The 25,005-nt window shown below is 41.8% G+C and overlaps 1 protein-coding gene across 4 annotated transcripts in view; it reads left to right on the top strand.

Annotated features, from left to right (window-relative positions):
- KCTD1 (potassium channel tetramerization domain containing 1) overlaps window positions 1-25,005 on the top strand; it is a 199,906-nt gene that overhangs the window by 151,759 nt on the left and 23,142 nt on the right. For all 4 annotated transcript variants that reach the window (XM_030926134.1, XM_030926133.1, XM_030926135.1 and 1 more), the window contains exon 2: window positions 2,327-2,505. In XM_030926134.1, coding sequence (XP_030781994.1) covers window positions 2,327-2,505 — 179 coding nt within the window. The remainder of the gene's footprint in view (window positions 1-2,326; window positions 2,506-25,005) is intronic.

The following is a 25,005-nucleotide window of genomic DNA, read 5'->3' as shown; positions in this document are numbered from 1 at the left end:
CTGAATGAGGTCACAGTCTAACGACAATATTAACCCTGCAAATCTGTTCATTTTCGCCTGAGCACCCTCAGGCACGATAGAGAATGTGTCCAATTGAAAAACTATTACAGACTGTGCCGCACTGTGATGGGCTAAAATGTAACAGGGAGGGAGGTGTGCGTGTGCCTGTGTGTGTGCGCGCATGTGTGTGTGTGTGTCTGTCCCAGGGAATCATTTTCTAAAAGGAAGTCAGTATGTATCTGTTAAAAGTGGAGGTTGTATGATAGCATTTTTAAAGGAAAAATGTGTTTTCTGTCATCTAGATTTTAAAATGCTACTTTTAGTATTTCTGAACCTTACCTGTTTTATATTTACTACCAACTGTCTTGGTTTTTTAATTTTTTTCCAATACCCAGTACCCCTTTAACTCTCCTTCTGTGTGTGTTACAAACATCCTGTTGTGTTTTTCAATATCTATTTTGCGTTGTTAAAAATATCTAGAAACATATAAAGAATAATGTAGTAAACACCCTTGAGCCGACCAGCCGATTTAAGAACTAAAACATTAACTCTTTTTCTATAACTGCTTCTAGGCTGTGTTAATTCAGCATGTAGAAACACATAACACAGATGGTAAACATTTTGCGTAAAGGCCCAGTCACCACCCCATTCACAGTAGATGTTGAGTTTCAGAAAGCATGTGCATTCACAGTCTTGCTTGGACATGTGGTTAATGCTAAGTGGTCTAACAGTTGTGCCCTAGGTAACTCCTGAAGCTGTTCCAGATCATAAAATCTATGATGTTTTGCAAATTTATATTTTATCATGCTGCGTTTTATGCAGAAAAACTAGATGACTTCCCCTTTGTGGTCTCCATCAAAGGCATTTTTCAAAATCCCTGGCTTTGCCATACATTGTGCCTTATCCCTGGCTTTGCCATACATTGTGCCTTTATCCCTGGCTTTGCCATACATTGTTTGCATGTTTGAAAACAATCTTTGGCTAAATTATAAATCGGAGAGTATACGTGTGTCATTGGTATTACAGAATTCGTGCATAAATGCTATTTTAGCTTATTATTCAGTTAGATACTCTAAATGTTTGACCCCTTCATTGAATACCAGAGACCTATCTTTACTTGTCTGTGGTTTGGGCTCTAATTTAAAAGCAAACAACCATGTTTTGATAGCATTTGAAATATTTATATTGTATCCATGGAAAGGATGTAATAATTTATTTTCTCAAGAGTATAGTTTCTGCCCGGGTGAGGTGGTTCACGCCTGTAATCCTAGCACTTTGGGAGGCTGAGATGAGCAGGTCGCCTGAGCCCAGGAGGTCAAGATCAGCATGGGCGACATGGAGAAACCCTGTTTCTACAACAAACATAAAAATTAGCTGGGCGTAGTGGTGGGTGCCTGTAGTCCCAGCTACTAGGGAGGCTGAGGCGGGAGGATTGCTTGAGCCTAGGAGGTTGAGGCTGCAATGAACCATGATCACACCACTGCACTCCAGCCTGGGGACCCTGTCTCAAAAAAAAAAAAAAAAAAGGTACATTTTCTTAAACATGTTCTTGCTGCCAGCAGGTGATATCCTCATTCTGGTCTGTTTGCTCACATTGCACCTTCGCTTGTGCGACCGTGCATCAACATCTGCCTCAGTTACACTTTGGGAACTTGATTTCTTCAAGAAGCAGGCATACAGAAGAGCAGTTCGCTTGTGGTCCATGAGCAGGCACATATTTATCATTTGAGGGTATATTCTGTTAACTGATAAATTTGTGGTACGTCTTTGCGAGGTTGCTTTGAGTATGTGAGCTGATGGCTAGACCAGTATGCTCTCTTTTTCCTGATTTGAAAAAGAAAAGTTTAAGAAAACATTTTGTAGAACACAGGTGTCAGAGGTCTGTATTTATTCCAAGCGCATAGCAATGAGGAAGTTTTCAAAGAGAGGGCTAACCCATATGCATTTTATTTAGATATGTATTGTTTGAAGTGTTTGATTGTTGTTTTATTTGGAATGAATAGACTTTTCATATCATACTAGTTGCGATTTGTCCATTGATAAATGCAAGAATTTGTTAGTATAATAAGCCTTCATAGTCCTCAGAGTTACTTGAAGTGAACATTAGTTCAGCTCCTTATTTCTGAGCATGTGAAGATTTCCTTTTCTTTAATACAGAATTTGTTTCTCTGATACTCATTATAACAAAAGCAAGAGCTTGCCGGATTTTCAGGTTTTATTACTGAATGAGTATCGTTAATCACTTGTTCATTCCTTATGCTATATGTATTTCCTATCTTTCTGCTGTAAAGAGAAAAAGTGTCTAAACTTGCTTATCTCTCTGTAGGACAGTCGGCCCAATATGTCAAGACCTCTGATCACTAGATCCCCTGCATCTCCACTGAACAACCAAGGCATCCCTACTCCAGCACAGCTCACAAAATCCAATGCGCCTGTCCACATTGATGTGGGCGGCCACATGTACACCAGCAGCCTGGCCACCCTCACCAAATACCCTGAATCCAGGTAATCTGAAAAACTGAAAAATCAGACTCTGACGTGCATGTATTTGATAACCTAACTGTTTTTCCTTTGACCAGCATAGCAGCATAGCCTCGTGGAGGCAGGGGGCAGGACGTGAAAGTGCTGCGTGAGCCACCCTGCTGCCTAGGCTGGACGTCTTGGACAATGGCTGGACGTCTTCAAATAAGGATTGGACCCGCAGCTTAGTCGAGTCCATGTAAAAATGTCACAGGAGAATGGAATACTGTGATATTTTGCTCTACAATGATATTCATAATTCTCAATGTAGTACAAAAAAGATGGTGATTTCTCCCCAACACCTTTGTTCCTTCCTTCTTTAAAAACATGCTTTCTTATAGGTTCTGATAATTTTATAGGAGATGAGTTGGTTCATCAACTTGTGAACTAGAAAAAAAAAAAGAGATTCTCAGCAGTGAGGCATTATATTTAGATCTGTATGCAAAAATCCAAGAAGCCAAAATAGTATAGTTTTAAAAAAATGAAGGGCCATGGAACTTAGGAACTTAAGGTAGATAAATAAATATACAAATTGTTTAAAGACAGAGGTGATTTACAAATAGGCAGTATACATTTATGTTTATGACTTATCTCCTCCCATGCCCCTGCCCACCCATTTCTTTATTATTATTATTATTATTATGATTTTGGAGCCAGGGTCTTGTTCTGTCGCCCAGGCTGGAGTGCAGTGGTGCAAACATGGCTCATTGCAACCTTGACCTTCTGGGCTTAAGTGACCCTTCCACCTCAGCCTTCCCAGGAGCTGAGACCATAGGTGCATGCCCCCATGCCTACCTAAGTTTTTTTTGTTATTTTTTGTAGAGACAGGGACAGACTATGTTGCCTAGGCTGGTCTTGAACTCCTGGCCTCAGCAATTCTTCCATCTCAGCCTCCGAAAGTGCTGGGACTATAGGTGTGAGCCACTGCACCTAGCTAATTTTTTAAATTTTTTGTAGAGATGGGGTTGCACTATGTTGCCTAGACTGGTCTGGAACTCCTGGCCTCAGGCAATTCTTCTACCTTGGCCGTGGCCAAAGTGCTGGGATTATAGGTGTGAGCCACTACACCTGGCCCCAACCACCCATTTCTGAAGGAGTTTCAAAGAAATAATTTCCTTTCTACCCTGGGACAGCCTTCCTGGCTCTGCCCTAGATTTGGGGGCTATGCCCAGATCCTGTAAGGGAAGTTTTTTTGCTGGTGGATAGGGGAGGAGGCATGCACTCGTGTAGGGTAATATCAGGAAACAGGGTGGTTCTCTGTTTCTGATGACAGGAACTGGAAACATACTCCTTGAGCTTCAGAAGGGCACATTTTTAAGTATCTTATGAAGTGACAGATAACAGCTTACAGTCTAAGTAGACAGCACTGACATCAAAGTCACTGTCACCTTGCATACTACATGAGGGCCGACTTTTTTGTTTTTTGTTTTAAAATCTCACTCCATTACTTGATAATTTATGAAAGAATGTGAAGGTTGGAAAGAAGATGAAATGTTTTCTCTCTTAATTTCCAGATTTAATTTCTACAATAGAAATGCTTTAAATAAAATAGATTTCCATTGTTCAGTTATCCAAAAGACTATATACTTTAAAATGAAATGATCATATTAGTCATCTATTACTGTTGTTTAGTCCCTATCTTCCCTAAGGATATTGGAATAGGGACTACAAAAACTCATTTTATAATAATGGCTTTATTTTTCAAGTATTTTGTTATATAAGTGGTGTTCTTTTTGAAAATGCCTATTTCCGTTCCTTCCAACCCTCTGTTAACACCACCATCAACTACAGAAAATCACAGCTGCCTCTTTAAATGAACACTTAATTCTAGGGTTTAAGTCACAAAATGCATATTAAGAGACAAAAAGCAAACCTTAAACTGTAGCAAGATTTACTGGTCTGATCTGATGGCCTTTTGCTTCAGTTTTTTTAAATTAAACCTTGAGACAGGAGGGAAGTTAATAAAAACTACATTTTCTGTGACTTAATCAATTGGTTTTCTTCTATGTTCGTTGTAACTGGGTGGGTCTCCTTCCACCGACTCATTCCCCCCAGGGTTTAGCCCCTAGGAAGCTCCCTGGTATCACTTGGTCGGCTGGCCAAAGTAGAAGATAGAGGGAGAGAGGCTCTATTCATTCGGTTCCTATCTCTCAAATAATTTGTTACTTTCATCATTCTGTCGCTATATATTATGAGGTAAAGACTTCATATAGTGTCCCATTTGGAGATTCTTTCTCAGTCCATCTTTCCATGGATATTTCTAAGAGTCTACTTTTGTTCCTTCTTATCCACACCCTGAAACATGCATCAAATAGCATGGATCTCATCACTGTCTTTACCTGCGCTGTGTCATACAGTAGTCAGTAGCCACGTACAGCTATTGAGCGCTTTAAATATGGCCAATCCAAATTGAAATATCGTCTAAGTGTGAAATATACACTGATTTTTAAAGACTTAGTACCAAAAAAAGTAAACTCATAATTTTTATATTGATTTCATGTTGGAATGATAATATGTTGAGTTAAATAAAACATATTATTAAAATTAATTTCACTCATTTCTTTTGATTTTTTAATGTGGCTACTAGAAAATGTAAAATTACATGTATCTTGCTTTTTATTTCTGTTGGACAGCGCTGAACCATGAAACAGATGTTTTTATAAAAGCATCTCACTAAACCTACCCCTCCCCCAACCTGATACTGAAATACATCAAAAAGTGAATGTCTCTTTCACCAATGTAATTAGAAAAGATAGAATTGTTGATCTTCCTTTCCTAGACTTTCCCTCTGCTTTCTGTCACCAGTGAGTCCTAGTATCATGGGAGCAACAGCAAAAATAATTTGTGATTCATTAGTTCTAGGATTGGATGCTGGCAAATGGCTAACAGTTCTTTGGCTATGGAAAGGTCTAATTTCTGAACACCTGTCGTCTCTCATGTAAAATAGGCACAAATAGGTCTTCTTGCAAGGTTATTGGGAGGATTAACTGTGATTATGAAAAGCACACCATGGCCCTGTGCCCAACACATAATATTGTCTTCATACTTAATCTTCTGCCAAACCCAGGAATTGTTTCTTTTCAAACTGCCTTTCAAATTCCAAATATTTTCCATTTCTTGCTTTCCTAGCCATGGAAACAGCTTTACATCTGGATTCTTGCCTGGATGACTCCCATCTTGGGGGACTCCTGGCCTGCACCTTCTCCTTCTTTATCTTAAATACCCAAGCCGGTCACAAGTTCCGAGACATCCTTATCATTAGGAGATATCTTTAAGAATTTGTCAAGACTCTTTGAAACAAGCCTTACAAAGTAACCTCTGTTTCAGCTGCTAATACCTAAAGCAAATGACACTGCTCAGGTAACACTGGTTTTGCTGTTGAATTGACCCCCGGGTATTGCTTTGTTTCCTCTTGGGTTTTGGGGGGCATATTTCTGTAGGCAATTAAATGTTCATTTCAAAGCAACATCCAATTTAATGGGACCCATACGCAAATTTTAGTAATCAAAGATACAGAGAACTAGTTCTTCATGCTTTTCCCATAGGCATCAGGTGCTCCTTCCAATTACTGGGAAAATCTCTTGCATATTATTAACCTCTCTTGGATAAATCCAAGGACATTAGGTTGCCCATGGCCATGGAATCACAAATAACTCGAACTAGTTTTGTAGATTCTGGGGTGCTTCAAACCCTTCCTACCCTATGGGACCATTCTCTGCTCCACCCTCTTGGATTCCCTGGTTCCACTCTCACCTACCTCTTCCTTAGTGTCACCCAGAGGATAGGAGGGCTTTTTCTAAGATTTCAAGGGAAAGACTTGTAGTTTAAAAATACTAATTTGTATGTAACAAGTGACCATAAAAGATGTAATATTATCTTTCTACAATTTCAGAGGTCCTGAAAAGAACCTTTACTCCATTTTGAAATGTTGTAGGTGTTTTTAAAATTCTGTCTCTACTTAACCTACCCTCTTGGCTAAAGAGCACCCTTAGAACTTTGTCCCCCAAAAGTAGTATGGTGGACTATATAGCTAAACATTAGAAGCACCTGGGAAGCATTAAAAAGCTATGCAAGGCCCTGCTCCAGACCAATAAATAGGAACCTCTGCAATTTTCCAAAGAGGTCTTGATTCTCACCATCTGGCTCTGAATGGCACCAAGATGTATGATCCCTTCTAGAGAATGTGGGCCTCTTCCTCAATGAATATTTCATGTATCTCATAATGGCTATTTCACCAAAAGAAAATAGCTTTCAATCTTCATTTCTCTAATTACCAAGGTTACCAGTGGTTCCAGTGTGTGTGTGTGTGTGTGTGTGTGTGTGTGTGCATGTGCGTGCGTGCTTTTTTTTTAGCTTGTAAACCCTGAGTAATGATTCAGTGAGTAAATTGACTTTTACACCTCAAGGTTAACCACTTATGTTGTTATTCATTTTCATCAGCAGGTGTTTTTTTAGCTAAAGGGACTAAAGTTTTCAAATTAACTGAAGTATTACATATATCAGTAATGTACTTTGTCTTAACCAATGTGTATGTAAGATGCAAAACAGCTCTTTAGGAAGTGTTTCTGAGACAGAGGTTAATCTCCACCATCTCAGTGGTAAACACTCATTCCTTTCAGAGGATCATAAGAGTCTCCAATTCTCACTGCCATTTTGAATTGTAATTCCCAAGAAAAACACCCAATTCAGATCTGCAATAATTTCACTTTAAATAAGTATTTTTTAAGTCAAGAAAAATAGATCACCTTCAAAAAAGGATTATAAATGGACAAAGAAGATAGAACATATTTTATTTAATAGTTTGTTAGCTTGATTTGTAGCTTGTAAATATCTAGAAGGATGCAAAGTAGACCCTTCACTCGCACTGTTGCCCTGGACCCTGAAAATTTTGAGGACAGACCTGATTATATCTTAGTCAAAAATCCAAGGTACCCTTTATTAACATCATTGGCAATAAAATATCTAGGTAACTAAGTAATTTTTCATAAGTAATTAATATTGGCACCATATTATATGGCCTCTTTAAGATCTGCTGTTGACACTGAAATACCCTCTTAGCCACATGCATAATATTGAAAATACATTCTATTTCTGCTTTAAGAGAAGACACAAGTCTGATTTCAAAGTTAGGTCTATTCATTCTCTACTATCACCTCCAACAAAAACAATCTTAATAGCAGCTGTATTGATGGTTATTCAGATGTGGATAACCATTTTTAAAACCAAGAAGTAGACTGATACTACTAATTCATTGAACCTATCAAGTAGTAATAAGACAGGGGTCTTAGCTAAAAGCACTGATTGTCAACCAGTGACCTGGAGGTAAAAGGTGAGATCTCATGTTTCAGTCCCCTGAGCCATCCAACCTGACTGCTTGACAAAGCTTTTGTATATTTTAAACCCAGTACATGAGTTAACTCCCACATAAGTAGATTATGTTAAATTGGTCTCTTCTAAATAGCAGTAGAGTTACTAAGCACGCTGGCATATGTAGGTAATTGCAAAACACAAGAGATTCTACTTTCAGCCTTGCAGCCGACACCCATGGCCACCCAGGGGTGTGTGTATTTGGAGCTTTAGGATGGAGATGCCAAACATGTGTGCCCTGCCAGCAGCAATCCAGCTTTTGGCGTGCGTCACTCTCGGATGTGTTAGCCATTACCGGATTGCTTATGTGGAGCTACACCAAAAGGAAAATCAGACAACTGCAACACTAAGGGACTGGTGCATACGTTCAGAGGATAATTGCATTCAAATATTTGGCTTTCTGTGTAATTGTTGTATGCCAGCCTAGGGAGTTTGCTGTAATCCTGTATTAGGTTGGGGATTCTGTGCCGTCACTTTTTATGACTTTACAGTTCCAGTTTTAACACTACAGTTCCTAGACCTGGGTCCAGCAGCCTCATCGTGCAGGCCGTTGTTTTAGGATCTCAACAGAAATGCCAAAAAAAAAAAAAAAAGCATTCAATACATTCACTGCACTTGCTTTCGGAATCACTGCATGGCATTGAATAGAGATCTTTTTATTATAACCTGCTCTCTACATCCACATGCTTTATAATTCAGTGTCAATAGCAAATGTAAAAGTCACAGAATAGGTATTAGGGATTTTTAGATGAGTTGAAATCAACCTTCACTATATAGTCTCGGCACAGATGGAAAGAGAGCATATCCCTGCTGCTATGAAAAGTCTTAAGGAAACGCATAAAATGATGAACAGTTTTGATTGGTAAGATGGCTTAATCTTTAAAAAAAGAAAAAAGAAAGTTAGTTTATGGAGGAACTTAAAAGGGGGGAAAGCACCTGGCAAATGAAAAATGGAAAGTTTCTCCAGGGTAATAGAAGAAATTTTCCTCTTCTCTCTCTCTTCTTTTCATCTTACAATATTGCTTTTCCAAAATTGCTCCTCAGTTATATAGGTAAAGAGTAAATGAGATGGTTGGCTTCAAATGACTTTAAAAAAAAAAGAAACTGGATTTTATGTTTCGTACTGAAAAGCCAGTCCTTCAGTAACTTACCCTGCACAACTGCTAGATTCAGCAAACTTCCTTTGCCACTACGGAACAAAAAAGGCCTTATGTTTAAAGTAATCTAGCTCAGAAAGTCTTGGAGCATAATTTAAAGCAAAGATGCCATACAGTGCCTGAGTTTCCTCTGTTGTGTTTGTTTTTGTTTTGTCCTGTTTGTTTGGTTTTTTGAGAAAGGGTCTTGCTCTGTCACCCAGGCTGGAGGGCAGTAGCAGGATCATAGCTCACTGTAGCCTCGAATTCCTGGGCTTAAGTGATCCTCCCACCTCAGCTTTGTGAGTAGCTGGGACTGTAGGCATGTACCACCATACCCAGCTAATTTGTATATTTTTTGTAAAGATGGGGGTCTCACTGTGTTGCCAGGGCTTGTCTCAAACACCTGGCCTCAAATGAGCCTCCCACCTCAGCCTCCCAAAGTGTTGGGATTACAGGTGTGAACCACTGAGCCTGGCCTGTTCTTTCATGCTTTCGACAGACTTATTGTATTCGCCTCATCTACCAGTGCATAGTTACAACAAAAGTCCTTGCTCTTATAGTTTACCTGGGTGAGGGCGAAAGACAGCCAGGAAACAAGTAAACCACCAGTAAGCAAGGTTTCAGTGAGTAGTGATATTAAGAAAAATATTTAGGTTGGTGCAAAAGTAATTGAGCTTTTTGCTAATGGCAACTAGGGTAGTGGGCTGGGAGTGGAGGGGAAGAGAGGATGGTTAATGGGTACAGAAAGTATCCAGAAAGAACAAATAAGACCTAGTATTTGGTAGCACAACACAATGACTATAGTCAATAATAATTTAATTGTACATTTTAAAATAACTAAAAGTTATATTTGGATTGTTTGTAACACAAAGGATAAATGCTTGAGGGGATGGACACCCTATTCTCCATGATGTGGTTATTATGCATTGCATGCCTGTTTCAAAGTATCTCATGTACCCCATGAATATATATACCTACTATGTACCCACAAAAATTGTTCAAAAAAGCAAAAGAACATCTAGATGGAAGTGTGACATCTAGGTGTTCTTTTTCTAGAACAAGAAACAAAAAGAACACACATGATATACAGGCCCACTTTGACATATAGTTTTCTCCCTATATTAAAACTAATTTTATTCCTACATGTTTTCCCCCCAAAAATACATCTTTATTTGTTCATCTGTATTTTCAAGACAAAATCTAGTTTTCATGTTAGTTTAGATTTAGAAGCAGACTTTGTCACTATCACAAATCACACTGGATCTATGAAGGTGAAGGCCACTCTGCTAGCCACAGACATCTCACATTTGCATCCCTGCCAGAGCCTTTGATGGTCAGATGAGTCTTACTGGGTATCCTAATGTGAAATAACTTAGGGCGGGACTCCGGATCATATGCTCAACTTCCAGTAACTTCTCACTTACCCAAAACTTAGTCTCATCATAGACAGAAACCCTCTCCCTGGAAAGCCCTTTCTCACTTATTTTTCATCCTGTATCTTTGGGACCTGGTAGCATCCTAGCCACAGGTGAACATTCAAAAGTTTGTTCAATATATAAATTAATGATTGGGTAAAATATTGTATTCAGAGGCCAGATCCTCCAAAGAGTGAAGGGAAAATAATTGAGTAACGTTATTCAAATTATAAAGTTAAATGTAAAGGCTGGGCTGGTTTCATTGCATATATTTTCATGTATAACCTTATAGGTAGGGACTGTATTTATCCCTCTATCCCTACAGAGAAGAGCCCTGAAACTCTGAGAGGTTAAGTGGCTTCACCTTAACAGTCAGTCTTCTTTGGGAAATGGGGTAAGAGCCAGGCCTCCAGCTCCCACTCTGACGCCACGATGCTTATTGTTTCCTCCTCTTTGATAACAATGGTTTTATTTATTTATTTATATTTATTTTTTGAGACAGTGTCTTGTTCTGTCACTCAGCCTGCAGTGCAGTGGCATGATCCTACCTCCCAGGCCTCAGCCTTCCTCCCACCGAGTAGCTGGGACTACAGGCACACACCACCATGTCTGGTTAATTTTTAATTTTTTATAGGGATGGGGTTTCACCATGTTGCCCAGGCTGGTCTTAAACCCCTGGGCTCAAGCAATCCACCATCCTTAGCCTCCCAAAGTTCTGGGATTATAGGCATGAGCCAGGGCTCCCAGCCTGATAACGATGGTTCTCAAACTTAGGGGAAGGTTAGAATCAACTGGGACTCAACAACAAGAAGAGAAACTTGCCTGCCTCTACCCCTCAAAGATTCCAATTTTTTTTTTTTTTTTTCACTCTATTGCCCCGGCTGGAGTACAGTGGTGCAATCACAGTTCACTGCAGCATAAACCTCCCGCATTCAAGCAATCCTCCTATCTTAGCCTCTCGAGTAACTGGGACTACAGGTGCACGTCACCACGCCTGGCTAATTTTTTATGTTTTTGTAGAGACAAGGTCTCACTTTGTTGCCTAGGCTGGTCTCAAACTCCTGGCTCAAGTGATCCTCCTTCCTTGGCTTCCCAAAGTGCCAGGGTTATAGGCATCAGCTACCGTGCCCAGCCCAAGTGGGCTCTTTGGATCCCAATTGTATTGGTCTGGGGCAGGTACTGGGCACAGGATTTTTTAATGTTTCCCATGTTCAACTGTGTAATCCAACACACCCCTTTTGGAACTGTGTTCTCAGAGTGGTTTTTAGACAAAAGGTCAAGTTGTCTACGATATTTCAAGCCACTTTCTTTTCAAGGCAGCCTTTACCTTATTCCCTAGCCAAGGGCATCTCCGTTGGTGCTGGGACATGGGTTACCCTTGTGGAGCCCTTCAGCCCCCAAGGAAGCCAGAGCTCCAAGCCAGTCACTTCCTGCCGTGAACAAAATTCTTGCTACCCTAGTGTCATACAAATACGGCACCATCATTTTCTGTGTGTGTCATGACTTGGAACAGTTTGGAAAGGACTGCCTTGGACTGGGCAATGGGATAAGTGGGTCTTGTTCTTATTTGCCTGTGGGTTTCTGAAGTCCTTTTCTTTCAGGCCCACATGTCCAGTATACGGGTCTGCCTGCAGCCAGGGACAAAGTTGACTTTGAACCAGTGACCTTGCCACTTGTCTGATGGCTTGTTGTTTGTACCTATGAAGAGAAAGTTGTTAGCAACAGTCAGTGACCAGCTTCAATCCTTGCACGGTGGGCCTACCAGAAAGAATGGTGCACTTGACAACCCTGGGATATTGAGGGCCACTCCCCAGGCTGGGAGGATTGAGACCCGTGGCTGTGTTAGTCACCACCCTCCTGCTGTGCCCTCCTTTCTTGTTGCTGATGGAACAGTAGAACACCCCACCAATGCATCAACCAGTGCAACACTCAAGGTTCACACTCCTACACGGAACACGCATATGCATGCATGCACACACTCACACACCAATCCAGGAAACTTTGTTTAAATTTTTATTGTAAAAATATGCCCTCTGGGCCAGGTGCGGTGACTCACGCCTGTAATCCCAGCACTTTGGGAGGCTGAGGTGGGCAGATCACTTGAGCTCAGGAGTTTGAGACCATCATGGGCAACCTGGTGAAATCCTGTCTCTACTAAAAATACAAAAATTAGCTGGGCGTGGTGGCATGCACCTGTTGTCCCAGCTACTCGGGAGGCTCAGGCATAAGAATCACTTGAGCCTGGGACGCGGAGATTGCAGTCAGCTGAGATCACGCCACTGTACTCCAGATCTTGACACAGCAAGACTCTACCTGGGGAAAAAAAAAAAAAAAAGACCTCCAAACCTATGCCCTAGGTTTTAAAACAGATAATAGATCCACCAGTAGTCTTTGGTGCCTGGCATAGAGCAAATGCTTGATAAATATTTGTTGAATGTGAATGAATTTTGCTTAGTATCTCCCTTTATGTCCTGGAGCAACTCAGCCACCCCAGGGCAGCTGCAGCGTGAAAGTCAAACATTTTGAGTCTTAGGTGCTAGAGTAGCCTTAGGACCTGCCTGGCCTAGTTTAATGTGGGTAGCAAAGATTTACATCGTTTTTAATTCAAGGCACAAACCAGAAAGGATTTTTCTGGTCTCACTATCCTGGAGGGGAAGAGCAGTGGACCAGATTAACAAAAGAGTGACCTCTGCCTTCAGAATGCTTTCCTCCAACTGATAGCTTTTCCCTAATCCGCCTGTATCAGGGTCATCTCAGGGTACTTCAGATGATGCAGATTCCTGAGTTTCCACCTGCTGTTTACTTAATCTATGTCTCCCAGGTTGTGAGGGAAATCTTTAGTTTTAATAAGTTTTCCCGCAATCCACATGCCTCTCCAAGTTGGAGCACTTGAGCTTCAGAGAAAGGTGATGACATGTAAACGCATCACCGTGCAGTACCGTGGGCACCATGGTGATGTGGCAGGAGACTCACTGGCAGAGTGAGGCCTTTCCTATTGACTCTGGCACGATCCACGTCGCTTGGGACAATAATACTGACTGTACTCGTTTTTGATCAGTCATGAATAATATCATTGAGCAACACCCCAGGCATTTTTGCTGTGTTTTTTTCATCGTGTTTCGAGTTTACCCTCATCATACCAGAAAGAACTTTTATAATAATAAACCATGTGATCGAATTACTCATTTGAAAAATTCATAGGCATTTCATAGAAGATTCAGATAATCTCTTACAACATTAACATGTGACAAATATGCTCCACTTTACTGTGTCTTGAGAACAGTTCCATTCAAAGGGGTTTAATATTTTAGATGTTATTTCATACAGCCCAGCCCACGAATCTCACACATCTCCTTTCAAGGATATCTACGCTATATGTATGCTAGGCTGGAAGAAAATCCCGTACAAGTTATTCTCAAGCTGGGGAAATGTTTTTTATTAGGCCAATGCGGAAAATAACCTTTACCCCAAACTCCCAAAAAGAAGCATTTATTCACACCCCAAAACCATGATGTTATAATTTTCATTTAAATATTCAGGATTAAAAAAAATAAAAAATAAAAACAGGCCAGGCACAGTGGCCTGTAATCCCTACACTTTGGGAAGCCAGGCAGGATTGCTTGAAGCCGGAAGTTCAAGACCAGTCTGGGAAACACTGGAAAACACTATTTCTGAAATAAATAAATAACCCACACTTCCTATGAGTAGTATCAGAAAGTCCCTCTGAAAGATACCTCATGGGTCCACAAAACTGCCACATAAATGCCCTCCACTGAAACATGAGCTATGTTAGGAGAAGAGTCTGGGCCACAACGTCTACCAGACAGTTCAGTCTATTATTATTATAGAAATCGCCTATAAAAATACCATTTCTTTTTACTAAAAACGCAGGATTTATAGCCTCAGTTCAATGAATTACCAACATTTGGCTTCTGAAAGATTACTCTCAAGCTGCCTGGAGATAGGAAGTGGTGACAGCTTGTCCCCAAAGCAGCCAGCTGTGTGGGTGCAGAATGTTTTCCGTGCTGGCCTTTCAAAGGTACCCAGGATGGTCCTGGTCCGGGCAGGGGATGAGAGTCCGGTGTAATCTTACAAGATGTGTGTTTTTCATGCATTCATCTTTCAAAAGTAGGCACCTGGGAGCTCCAATCTGATGGCAGTGACATTTGCAAATGAAAATGTTTTTTAAAAATCATGTTTCAGTGCCACAATCGTATCAGCTATTTGCCCGACTGTCTGAATCTATTCAAGACGTGGTATCAGTGGAAAAGACAGTGTCGCTGGATAATGGCTTCCTGCTGCTACCGAATATCAAATGCTGAGTGTCAGTTTGCTTACTAATAACATTGCTGTTTATCTTTTCTGGTGGTAATGATTATTTTTATTCTTATGCAACTTTTCTTATTGTGTTCTCCATATTCAGAAGATAAATTACAGCCGTACATAACAGCTAACCACCACTTTCAAACAGCGGCAAACCTTGCCAGGCTGCGAGGGCTTCGTAGCTGAAGGGTGAATTTGAGCTCGCCCGAACTTGTTGCTGTGATCGGAGCTGGGTGTGTTCCAGAACTCCCACCCAGCCTCATTAAACTTGGTGAGGCCCCTCCGACCCCGCCAAAAAATGATTTTCAAAAAAAGCTAAAAAGTCCTGAGGGCTTTAGAACTTAGCTAAAAACGGAAAACTCTTCTAGTCTGAAAGCAACACAAACAGTCAATATAAAAGAAAAAAAAAATAAGAATGCTCTTTTAAGTATATCCCACAGATCTGTAATCTTAGGGGCCTAAAGAAGGTACTTTATTAAAACATCATCATTTTGATGATACATTGCAGAAGGAACAAAATGGCATTAAGGGTGGAATTCAGAGAAAATGGACAGGAATAAAGGTTGTTGTAACAACTAAGAAAAAACCTAGGAAACCAGGTTAAAAAAAATGAAGTTCCATTCTTCACCCTAGCTCGATGTCTCTAACGATTAGAAAAGCTGAACAGGCAAGAGATGGTTTGTATTTCCAAGTACACCAGGTGTCAGGCTCTGGAGGAACCCACTGATAATTCTTTCTGCAGATTTTTAAATGAGAAAAGTATTTTCTTCTCACCCAGGCCTTCTGAATGAAAAGCTAGTGGAAACAACAAGTTATGGGAAGTGAAGACATCAAACTACTACTAAAACTTGTCAGTGTCTATATGTGATCATCTTAAAAGGAAGAGGAAAAAAATGAGGAATCCTTGTTAGCTGGGAAACTTTTATTTCTTTAAATGATTTTCAGGTTAGGGCTTGGTTCTGTTCTTTGTTAGAGGGGTAGGGAGAAATATTGATAGATATTCCTATCACCTAGCATGGCTATGGACTGGCTTGGGGCCTCTGGGTAAATTTTTGAACTATGATAAACCACGACTAAGCCCAGAAGGGCGTAGACGGTTGCACAAGACACACACCTACAGACCGCGCATTGTTGGCCACAGCGCACCCAAAGGGCAGAATGCTGTCAGCGCCTTCTTGGGTATTTCCCAACTGCACACACCCACAAGTGTTGTCTTTGAATCATGAGCTGATATAAAGTTAATATTTTTCACATGTCATTTTGATTTGGTGACTGTTTAAATAAGCTTGCGACATAAATTAGAAACCTTAAAAGCTTCTCAGAGCATAAAGCCAACCAGGCACATCGTCCACTGTGGTTTGAAGAAGCAATTAGACCTTCTTAAAATGTGGGGTATAGATTCCTTAAAATGTCTATATACTTTTGAAGTTGTATGTTAGGATTCTTGTCCAATTGTCCGCTTTCTGTCCTCCTTTTCAAGAGATACAGCTCACCGTCCTGAGGCTGTCTCCGGCCTTTGACTTGGTCATTGTAAGGCTTAGCTTCTAAATGTGTTTTTAAGCTTCCTAGTCACTCTAACATCGTAAGCGGCAGAATAATTCATTCCTTTTCATTCATCCAACCACCTTTCAATACTGGAAATATTTGAAGAGATATTCTGTTGACTGATACCATCAATGAAGTTGTGTGTGTGTGTGTGTGTGTGTGTGTGTGTGTGTGTGTGTGTGTGTCTGAGTATGGAGGGATAAAGTGGGGGTGTGAAGGAATCAGGGTAGATTCAGTTATTTGCTTCCAAATATCTTCTGTTAGGTGTCCAAAAAGTATTTACCTAGTCTGTAAGTAAATTACATCTATTTTCTAGTTCTCTTTTTCTGAATTAAGCACTGTGTTAAGCCTCTGGTTTTTCACGTATAGGTGAAAAGCAAAAGGTTTAAATACTTTCATTGTAGGCTGTTCTTTTGCTGGCATGATTGCAAGTGGGAAAAATTGTAAAATTGAAAATACACATAGCTGGCTTGGCCATACTCCTCTCATAGTGTCATATAATTAATCTGACGTTTTTATATGAAGTGACCGCAGTGACATGTAAGTTAATTCCAACAGTCTGGAACAGTAAAACACCAAGGGAAATAATCAAAAAATAGGGAGAGATGGGGCCACCTGGAGAGCAGCAGTCACACAGGGCTGGGCCCAGAGTCTGTTCCATTTGTTAGAGCTATTGACACCATAGATGAAGAATCAAGAATGTTTCTTCACACAGGAAGACCCCAGTCCAGTAGTTAGGGTTGCTAATACTGAGAAATCCAGGAATAGGAACAGTCCTTCCAACACAGGTTAAGTTCATTGGGAACACATACAAAAGAGTTTGTTCTATAACAAAGAGCACAACTGCAAGATGAAGAAGGATTGGCAGGAGGTACCAGAGCAGGAAAGGAGATGGGACTTCTGGGACAGATGGACACTGTGAGTCGGGGACAGCTTCGAGCATGGGCTGGCCCTCACTCTTCAGGGACAATAGACTATGTAGCTCAGAAACCCTTGGCAAGTTACTCGATGGCTCTGTAACTCAGTTTCTCCATCAGGAAAATCAAAATACTTTATAGAGCTGCAATAAGATTAAATCAGGGCCGGGTGCGGTGGCTCACACCTGTAATCCCAACACTTTGGGAGGCCAAGTGGGGCAGATCGCTTGAGGTCAGGAGTTCAAGACATGGGGGCCAACATGGTGAAACCCCGTCTCTACTAAAATACAAAAATTAGCTGGCCATGGTGGTGCACACCTATAATCTCAGGTACTCAGGAGGCTGAAGCAGGAGAATCACTTGAATCCAGGAGGTGGAGGTTGCAGTGAGCCGAGATCATGCCACTGCACTCCAGCCTGGGCAAAAAAAAAAAGGTTAAATTAGATAATCCATAAAGTTTTTAGTGGAGTACTTGATACGCTTAATACGTGTTGGCTATTTTAACATTTTTTCCTCTGAATAGTAATTATTATTGTGAAATGGAAAACAAATTATGAAGTTTTAAATTAAGAGAAGAGCCTAAAGAGTGTATCAGAAATACCTCCAAATATAGAACAGTGTTGGGAGGAGGGTGGGCGTGGGCTGTGGGGCCAGGCTCTGTGCATATGTTCGTGCTCGCCTGCCCAAATAAAAAGCAAGGGAAAACCTAAACAGAAACTGTTCTAGCTGAAAAAATACTAAATTGGGCTTCCCAGGGAGGTTATGATGATCTGATCCTGGACTGATCTTAGACAAATAGCCGTTTGCCCTAGAAATCATGTTTAATCACTCAAGACAGAGAACAGGCCCAGGTGATCTTAAAAGTTTTCTTTCAATTCAAGATGCATGCAGGATTTTCTGTTCAGTCTGAACTCTGTTTTGGCATAGCACATCATCTCCCTAGGATGCAAATCTGTCAGCATTTACCAAGGCCATGCACAGTGCTTTACTGAGCAGCAGAGTGGCCACAGTGAGGATGTGGCTCCCAGCTGGACCCTGTGGTCCAGCCTCCTGGTTGTGAATTCTGGCCTCACCGTTGATTAGTTGATTAGTTATCCCCTTGCCTGTAAAACGAGGATAACAGTACCTACCTTATGGAGGTGTCAAGACTCTATGGTGTGCCCTGCACAGATGAACACTCAGTTCGATGTAGGGCTTATTAGATATCCACTTATTCCTCATGAGAATTATTTGAGGTAGGTATTATCCCATTGCTCAGGTGAAGAAATCAAAACTCAAGGCAAGTTTCAAACCCAGGTCCATGGGTCTTGGAGCTGAACATGCCAGGAAGTTCCTAAGACATGACTGAAGGACTGTGCCAAAACTCTTGTGAATAATGGTGCCCTTACCTACCCCGCTCTGGTCAATACTGAGAGAAATGCTCTTCACTGGCTGTGTCTGTACTTCGCCCATCACACATCGTGTTCTTTCCTGCCTCCGTGGCCTCTCTCCAGCTGAGCCCTCAGGCTAAAATCTCTTCTCCAAGCCCCTGTGCACTTCCCCTTACTCCAAACCCTGCAGAGTCATTGCCTCCAGCAGGAGGCCTGCCCTGCCTGCCTAGGCCAGCTGGTTCCCTCTCCTCTGTCCTTCCATGACACCCAATGGGACCATATCATGCCCAGTTTAAGGCCCCAAAGAGCACAAGGAACATGGTGGGCATTCAGTAAATGAAGAAACAAAAAGTCTACTTATGTCAGTTCTTAAAAAGTTCAGTTTCATTGTAATAGTTCTTTTCATAGTAAAAAGTCAATGTAACCCTCTAATTTTTAAAAATGTTCTAACCATAGTCAGGGGAGGATTAATAAGCTTACTGGAGAATCAGCTACCCCTGAGTGGCCCTGTGATGGATTCTCCAAAACGCCGAGTTCCTGACTTGTTATTGCGCTCATACTTTTTCTTGTATTTCAAACTTGCCTTTCCTTTCTCCCCTACTTTCTTCAGTTCTATGTATCATTTAAGAAAATGATGCCACCTCAGGGAACAGGTACTAGAAACATTATATCCTCATAAGTAGATATAATTTGTTTTGTTTGTTTTTACTTAGAAGGTATTTCCCCCTTCTCTTAAATTACTTCTATCCATTTCTGTAACAAGCTCTGACTTAATTTTTATCTGTGTTCATGAAATATAGATGAAATTTCTTGAGTCTGGAAATCTTAAAGAGCTATTCCTGGAATTTTTAACAGTTATAATACTTTCAACGAATGAAATGCTGTTTATGATAATGCAGACTTCCGAAACAACTAATTGACTAATGATATTTTTTACACTATATTTATCTCCAGCATCGCATTCCCTTTTCTAACAGAAAAACGTTTTATTATGGACATTTAAAAATATTTGCAAACACAGGGAGAATACAATATTGAACCCCTATTTTTCCAAAGGTTTCATGTATTAACCTAGCATTTCCTTCCGTTCCACCCACTTTGTTTCGTTCCTCTCTCATCTCAGCAGAAAGGAGGCAAAGGAACCCTTTGTTTGCAACACCATCTCCTCTTTCCAGGACTCCTGCCCTTCCTGCTGTCCTGAGTTTAGGTTGCACCTGTGGTGTCAGCTCTGCACATGCCTCTTATGTGCACACACACACATACACACACACAGTCTCCATTGTGCATGCACACAACTTCCACACCTTCACCCAGCCTCCACCCTGGATTTATCTATCTTAGGTTTCAGACATTAGGAAAAAAAGTTGGTTGGGAATGCAAATTAGTAGCCATAAAAATGTATGAAGCTACAAGTGCTTCCAAAAACAAAATGGTTCAATAGAAATATACTCATTAGGCCAGGCGTGGTGGCTCATGCCTGTAATCCCAGTACTTTGGGAGGCTGTGGTGGGTGGATCACCTGAGGTCAGGAGTTCAAGACCAGCCTGGCCAACATGGTGAAACCCCAACTCTACTAAAAATACAAAAATTAGCTGGGCGTGGTGGCAGGTGCCTGTAATCTCAGCTACTCAGGAGGCTGAGGCAGGAGAATCACTTTGACCCGGGAGGCAGAGGTTGCAGTGAGCCGAGATCATGCCACTGCACTCCAGCCTGGGTAACAGAGCGAGACTCACTCTCAAACAAAAATGAAAAAGAAAAGAAAGAAAAATACTCTTTAAATCAGATTTTTAAAAGTAATTCCCTGCTGAGTGGTGGGCTCGCAGCAGATTGTTCTTCTGTTTTGCTGCTTCTTCACCCTCTATACCTTTCCCGTTGACAACATGAGCAGGTATCACTTTTGTAATTAAATATCTACAAATGCGAAAGATGTCATTTGTAAGTAGCCTCTGAATCTTTTGGCCAGCAAAATAAATCTGGACCAGAATCTAAATGAAATCTTTTCCTAAAATCCAAACCATATTTCCCATGGCTTGGAAGCCTAGACGTAGAGAAAAAAAGGCATTTCTTGGCAAAGGAGAGCCAAATGGATAAAAGGGCCCAACCACCGATGCCCTTCCCTTTGCACTTCTTTCCCCAGCCTCACCCCTGAGCAGGATGCCGCCACCTGCTCTGGGTTGCTCCATCCTGCAGCAATGCAGATGAGCCCTCCCTCTGTAATTACCATGCATGGACCGCAGGGGAGAGTTGGAAGGATTAACCTGCTGGCCTCTCGGTAAAGCCGGGCCTGGTGTTGAGTTACCTGCCTTGGTGCATGAGGTGGCATGGGGTGCCCTAGACAGCGCAGTATGGAAAGGGTGGGGTATATAGAGCCTGGAGCCAGAAGGCAGCTTCGGCAGAGCTGGCAGCCTCTTCAAGCTAAACTTCCTTAGCTGTAAAGCGACAAATCCCGTAAGAGTTTTCAGGATTAAGTGTAGGGACACAGCACATAATGGAACAAGAGCTGCAAGGTAAATGGAGATGGAGCCTCACGTATACTACTCTTCTCAGAGGTTTCCATTTCCCTGGGAATCCTCTTTCCCATCCCTCGTTAGGCCTCTTTACGGTTGTAACAGCAGTTTGAAAGGAACCTAAGAAGTCTTGGGGTGCTTCAGTTTGGTTTGGTTCAGTTCAGTGTAGGGTATCTTCTCAGTCTACCAATGATTTCCTTGACCTCATTGTAAAGATTAAATGAGATACAAACCCTTAAAGCAGCCAGTTCACTCTTTGGCACATAATGCTATTCAATGAGTAGTAACTGGCTTAAAGCCATTGTCCCCCGTAGGCTTGAACTTGACTATTGTGCCGATCACCACAGGGGCAGCATGCTGGGGTCTGGAGCCAGCTCTGTGTCTATCTAGCCATGCATCCTTGAGTGTTATATATTTGGGACTCGGCGTCTCCATTTGTAAATGAGAGGCTGAACTTGGTTGTCCTGGAGATCCTTCACAGTTTAAGAAAGTATGCTGTGACACTTCAGAATGACAGGGTCTCAATTGAGATTTACTTGCCTCCTCTTTCGTCTCTCTGCTCAACCTCCTTTACACTGGTTCTCAACTCATTTGAGACTTACAGAGTTTTTTTTAAAGAAATACAGATGCCTGGGCTTCATTCCCGACCAATTACATCAGAATAGCTGGGGGTGGGGAGCCAGCATCATTATTTTTTCAGAGTTGCCCAGGTGATGCCACTGTGTAGCCAGGGTTAAGAACCACTGCATTATGCAAATGATGTAGTCAAAGCAAGGCAAAACAGACAGGATTTGGGTAAGCCAGAAGCTGTGTCTGTGAGAAAGTGTGATTTCAGATGTGGCATCTTGACTCTGTCTCACTCCTAAATGTGCTCTTTTACTTACTGTCCCTGACAACATAGCCTGACACCAGTCCCCATTGCCCTTGAGACCAAATCTAAACTCCTTGACCCGGCTCACATGGCTTTTTACGATCTGGCTTCTGCTGCTCCAGCCTCCTTTCTAAGCCAGCCTGACTACACCCCAATAGAGAGTAATCACGTGGCAGGGTTTGGCTACAAGCCTTTGTATCTTCCCCACCCTTCTCCCTGCTTACCTAACCTTACCGCCCGCCCCGTACCTGGCCAACTTCTTCTCCTTCAGGTCTCCGATGAGCTTTCTGTTTCTTCCCTACCAACCCCAGATTGAGTTAGGTGATCCAGGTGCACCTCCTGAGCCCACTGTACACACCCAGTGACACACTTGATCACACTGCACCTGACCTGCACTCCCAGCCCCGACGACTTAAATTCCACAAAAGCAAGGACTGTGGCTGATTTACTACTGCATCCCCTGTATCTGGCATAGTGAGCCCCCACTAATACTGGTGGAAAGAGTGAATGAGTAACTGAATGATTACGAGAGAAAAGAAAGGAAGGAAGGGAGGGAGGGAAAGGAAATTCTTAAAGAAAGAAAGAAAGAAAGAAAGAAAGAAAGAAAGAAAGAAAGAAAGAAAGAGAAATTCTTAAGAACCTGAGTCACAGGAAATTAGAGAAATCAGGTTGATAAAATGAACGAATACACAAGAAAAAAATTCTTAATGAATGATTCACACTAAGCCAAATGTAGGATCCTAGCCCCATACTCTCTTTGACTTAAGACCATTCTTTAATGCACAGTATGGACAGCACACAATGCCAGGGAGAGTGGAGAAAACCAGACTCACTTCCCACCAAATAAGCTTGGTTTCCTCAGAGATTAGGTCTTGCATTACTTGCTCTATAAACAAGAGTAATCAACAGAGCACTATTTTTTTTTTTTTTTTTTTTTTTAAGACGAAGTCTCGCTGTGTTGCTCAGGCTGTAGCGCAGTGATGCGATCTTGGCTCACTGCAACCTCCATCTCCCGGGTTCAAGCAATTATCTGCCTCAGCCTCCAGAGTAGCTGGGATTACAGTTGCGCGCCACCACACCCGGCTAATTTTTGTATTTTTAGGAGAGACGGGGTTTCACCATGTTGGTCAGGCTCGTCTTGAACTCCTGACCTTGGAATCTGCCTGCCTCGGCCTCCCAAAGTGCTGGGATTACAGGCATGAGCCACCACACCCGGCCTCAGAATGCTAATATTAAAAAGCTAATATTAACAGTGGAATTCAGTATCTGTTGTTTTTAATGAACTTTTTTTAGTGAACATATTTTTAGTGAACTTTCTAATCTTACTAGTTTATGAAATATGTACAGTAAAATAATACAGTGTTTGAGATGTACCTCAGAATTACCAGTTGAAAGGAGAGTGAGGCACAGAGGTAGAGTTGAAACAAAATTAACCAGGAATTGACAGCTTTTGAAGCTGGTTGATGGTCATATGGGGGTTCATTCTATTATTTTCTCTGCTTTGGCATAAGTTTGAAATTGTTCAAAATAAAATGTTTTAAAAAGTAAAAAAAAGTTAGTTAAAATACTAATGATCATTCTTAAAAAACAAAAAGAAATTGGTGGAAGAAAGTCATTCTCAGCATTGCCACTTGATTCAATGAGTGAAAAAAAAAAAAAATCCAAAACCAGCCATACCGATGTATGGCTGGAGCCAGCTTGGTCTTGGTTAGTTGGAAAACAGGAATGTTCTCCAAGGTTAGTAAACTGTAATGAGTTCCACATAGTTTTCAGGCACCAGAGTTTACAAATCAGTGCAGTTTGATTTGTAACTCCATTCACATGTCCACAAGAAATACAGCCTGTGCCGATTTTCCCCATTATTTGCTTAGCCAAACAATACTTTTCCACAACACAGCCCTGCAATCTCAAAAACCACCCAGGGACGCCATTTTACGACCCTTGGCACCACATGCCCCCTCCACCGTGTTTTCACAACTCCAACGTTCCTCCTTTTAAAGTTGGCAGAAATCAGCAGCCCTGCGTTTCTTGTTATTACTCCTAACGTTTGTTGCTTCCAATGTGGAACGTTTTCTTCTCCTCCGCCAGGCCTGTGCCTCTGCGTCCCAAGCGCTCTTCTCTTCCAGCCCTTTCCCCTTTCTCTCCACAACCGTTGCCTGCTCGGTTCCCACGGAGCCCACGCAGCCTTTCCTGCCCTGGCAGCGCGCGTTTTTCAGCCCCTTCCATCAGGTCTGGCCGAGCTGGCCGCCAGCGTTCCTTCCCACGGCCTGGCGGGGGCCTGCGGTTTCACCAGGCAAGGGGGCCCGAGACAGGGCCTGGGCCTTGCTTGCTGCCCTTTGACTGGACCCCCTCATGAGAAAAACTCCCTGGCTAGGGTTCCTCTTGTGCTGGGTGGAATCCAGGCCTTCCTCCGCTTTTCGTCTCCTTGGTGGAGGCCGCCTGAAGAGTCCAGTTCTCCCCACTGTCTCTCCCGCCCGGACGGCCAGGCGGCTTCTAGGTTACTCGCGGGCCAGCTCTGCTAGTGCCCGCTTCACATCTCCTTCCTGCTCTGCTCTTTGCAGCTTTTTTCTATTTTAACTACGTTGGAAGTGAAGATGCTTCATTGTATCCACACCCGAGGTTGTTTTTTATTCTTGGTTTTTGCATCCTAAAAACCATTTAAATGACACTTCTCTCCTATTTTTAGAAAGGTCTATAAACAATGCACTTCCAGGATTGTTCCTTTTTCTCCTTAAATCCTGTGCCTTAGCACTTGCAGTCTTCTAAGAGCGCTTTTATAGAAATTTTTGTTGGCTGGGTTGGAATATTTTCTATTGCTGTGCATTTTTTGAGCTCACCATGAGCACACTGAATTTCCTCATCAACCCTGAGAAAAAGTTAAAGTTATTTTATAAAACAAAGTGAGACTTAATTTTTAAAAAGAAATGGAGACAAAGAAGTCGATTCACCTAGATTACAGCTAGTAACTAGCCAAACCCCATTCTCATTCCACACTCCTCAGTCCTGATTCCTTTACACGCTCACTCCGTATAGG

This window comes from Rhinopithecus roxellana, chromosome 21, assembly GCF_007565055.1.
Source record: "Rhinopithecus roxellana isolate Shanxi Qingling chromosome 21, ASM756505v1, whole genome shotgun sequence".
NCBI classification, from domain to species: Eukaryota; Metazoa; Chordata; class Mammalia; order Primates; family Cercopithecidae; genus Rhinopithecus; species Rhinopithecus roxellana.
The sequence above is the reverse complement of the archived record's forward strand: the minus strand, read 5'-3'. Positions and strand labels throughout refer to the sequence as shown.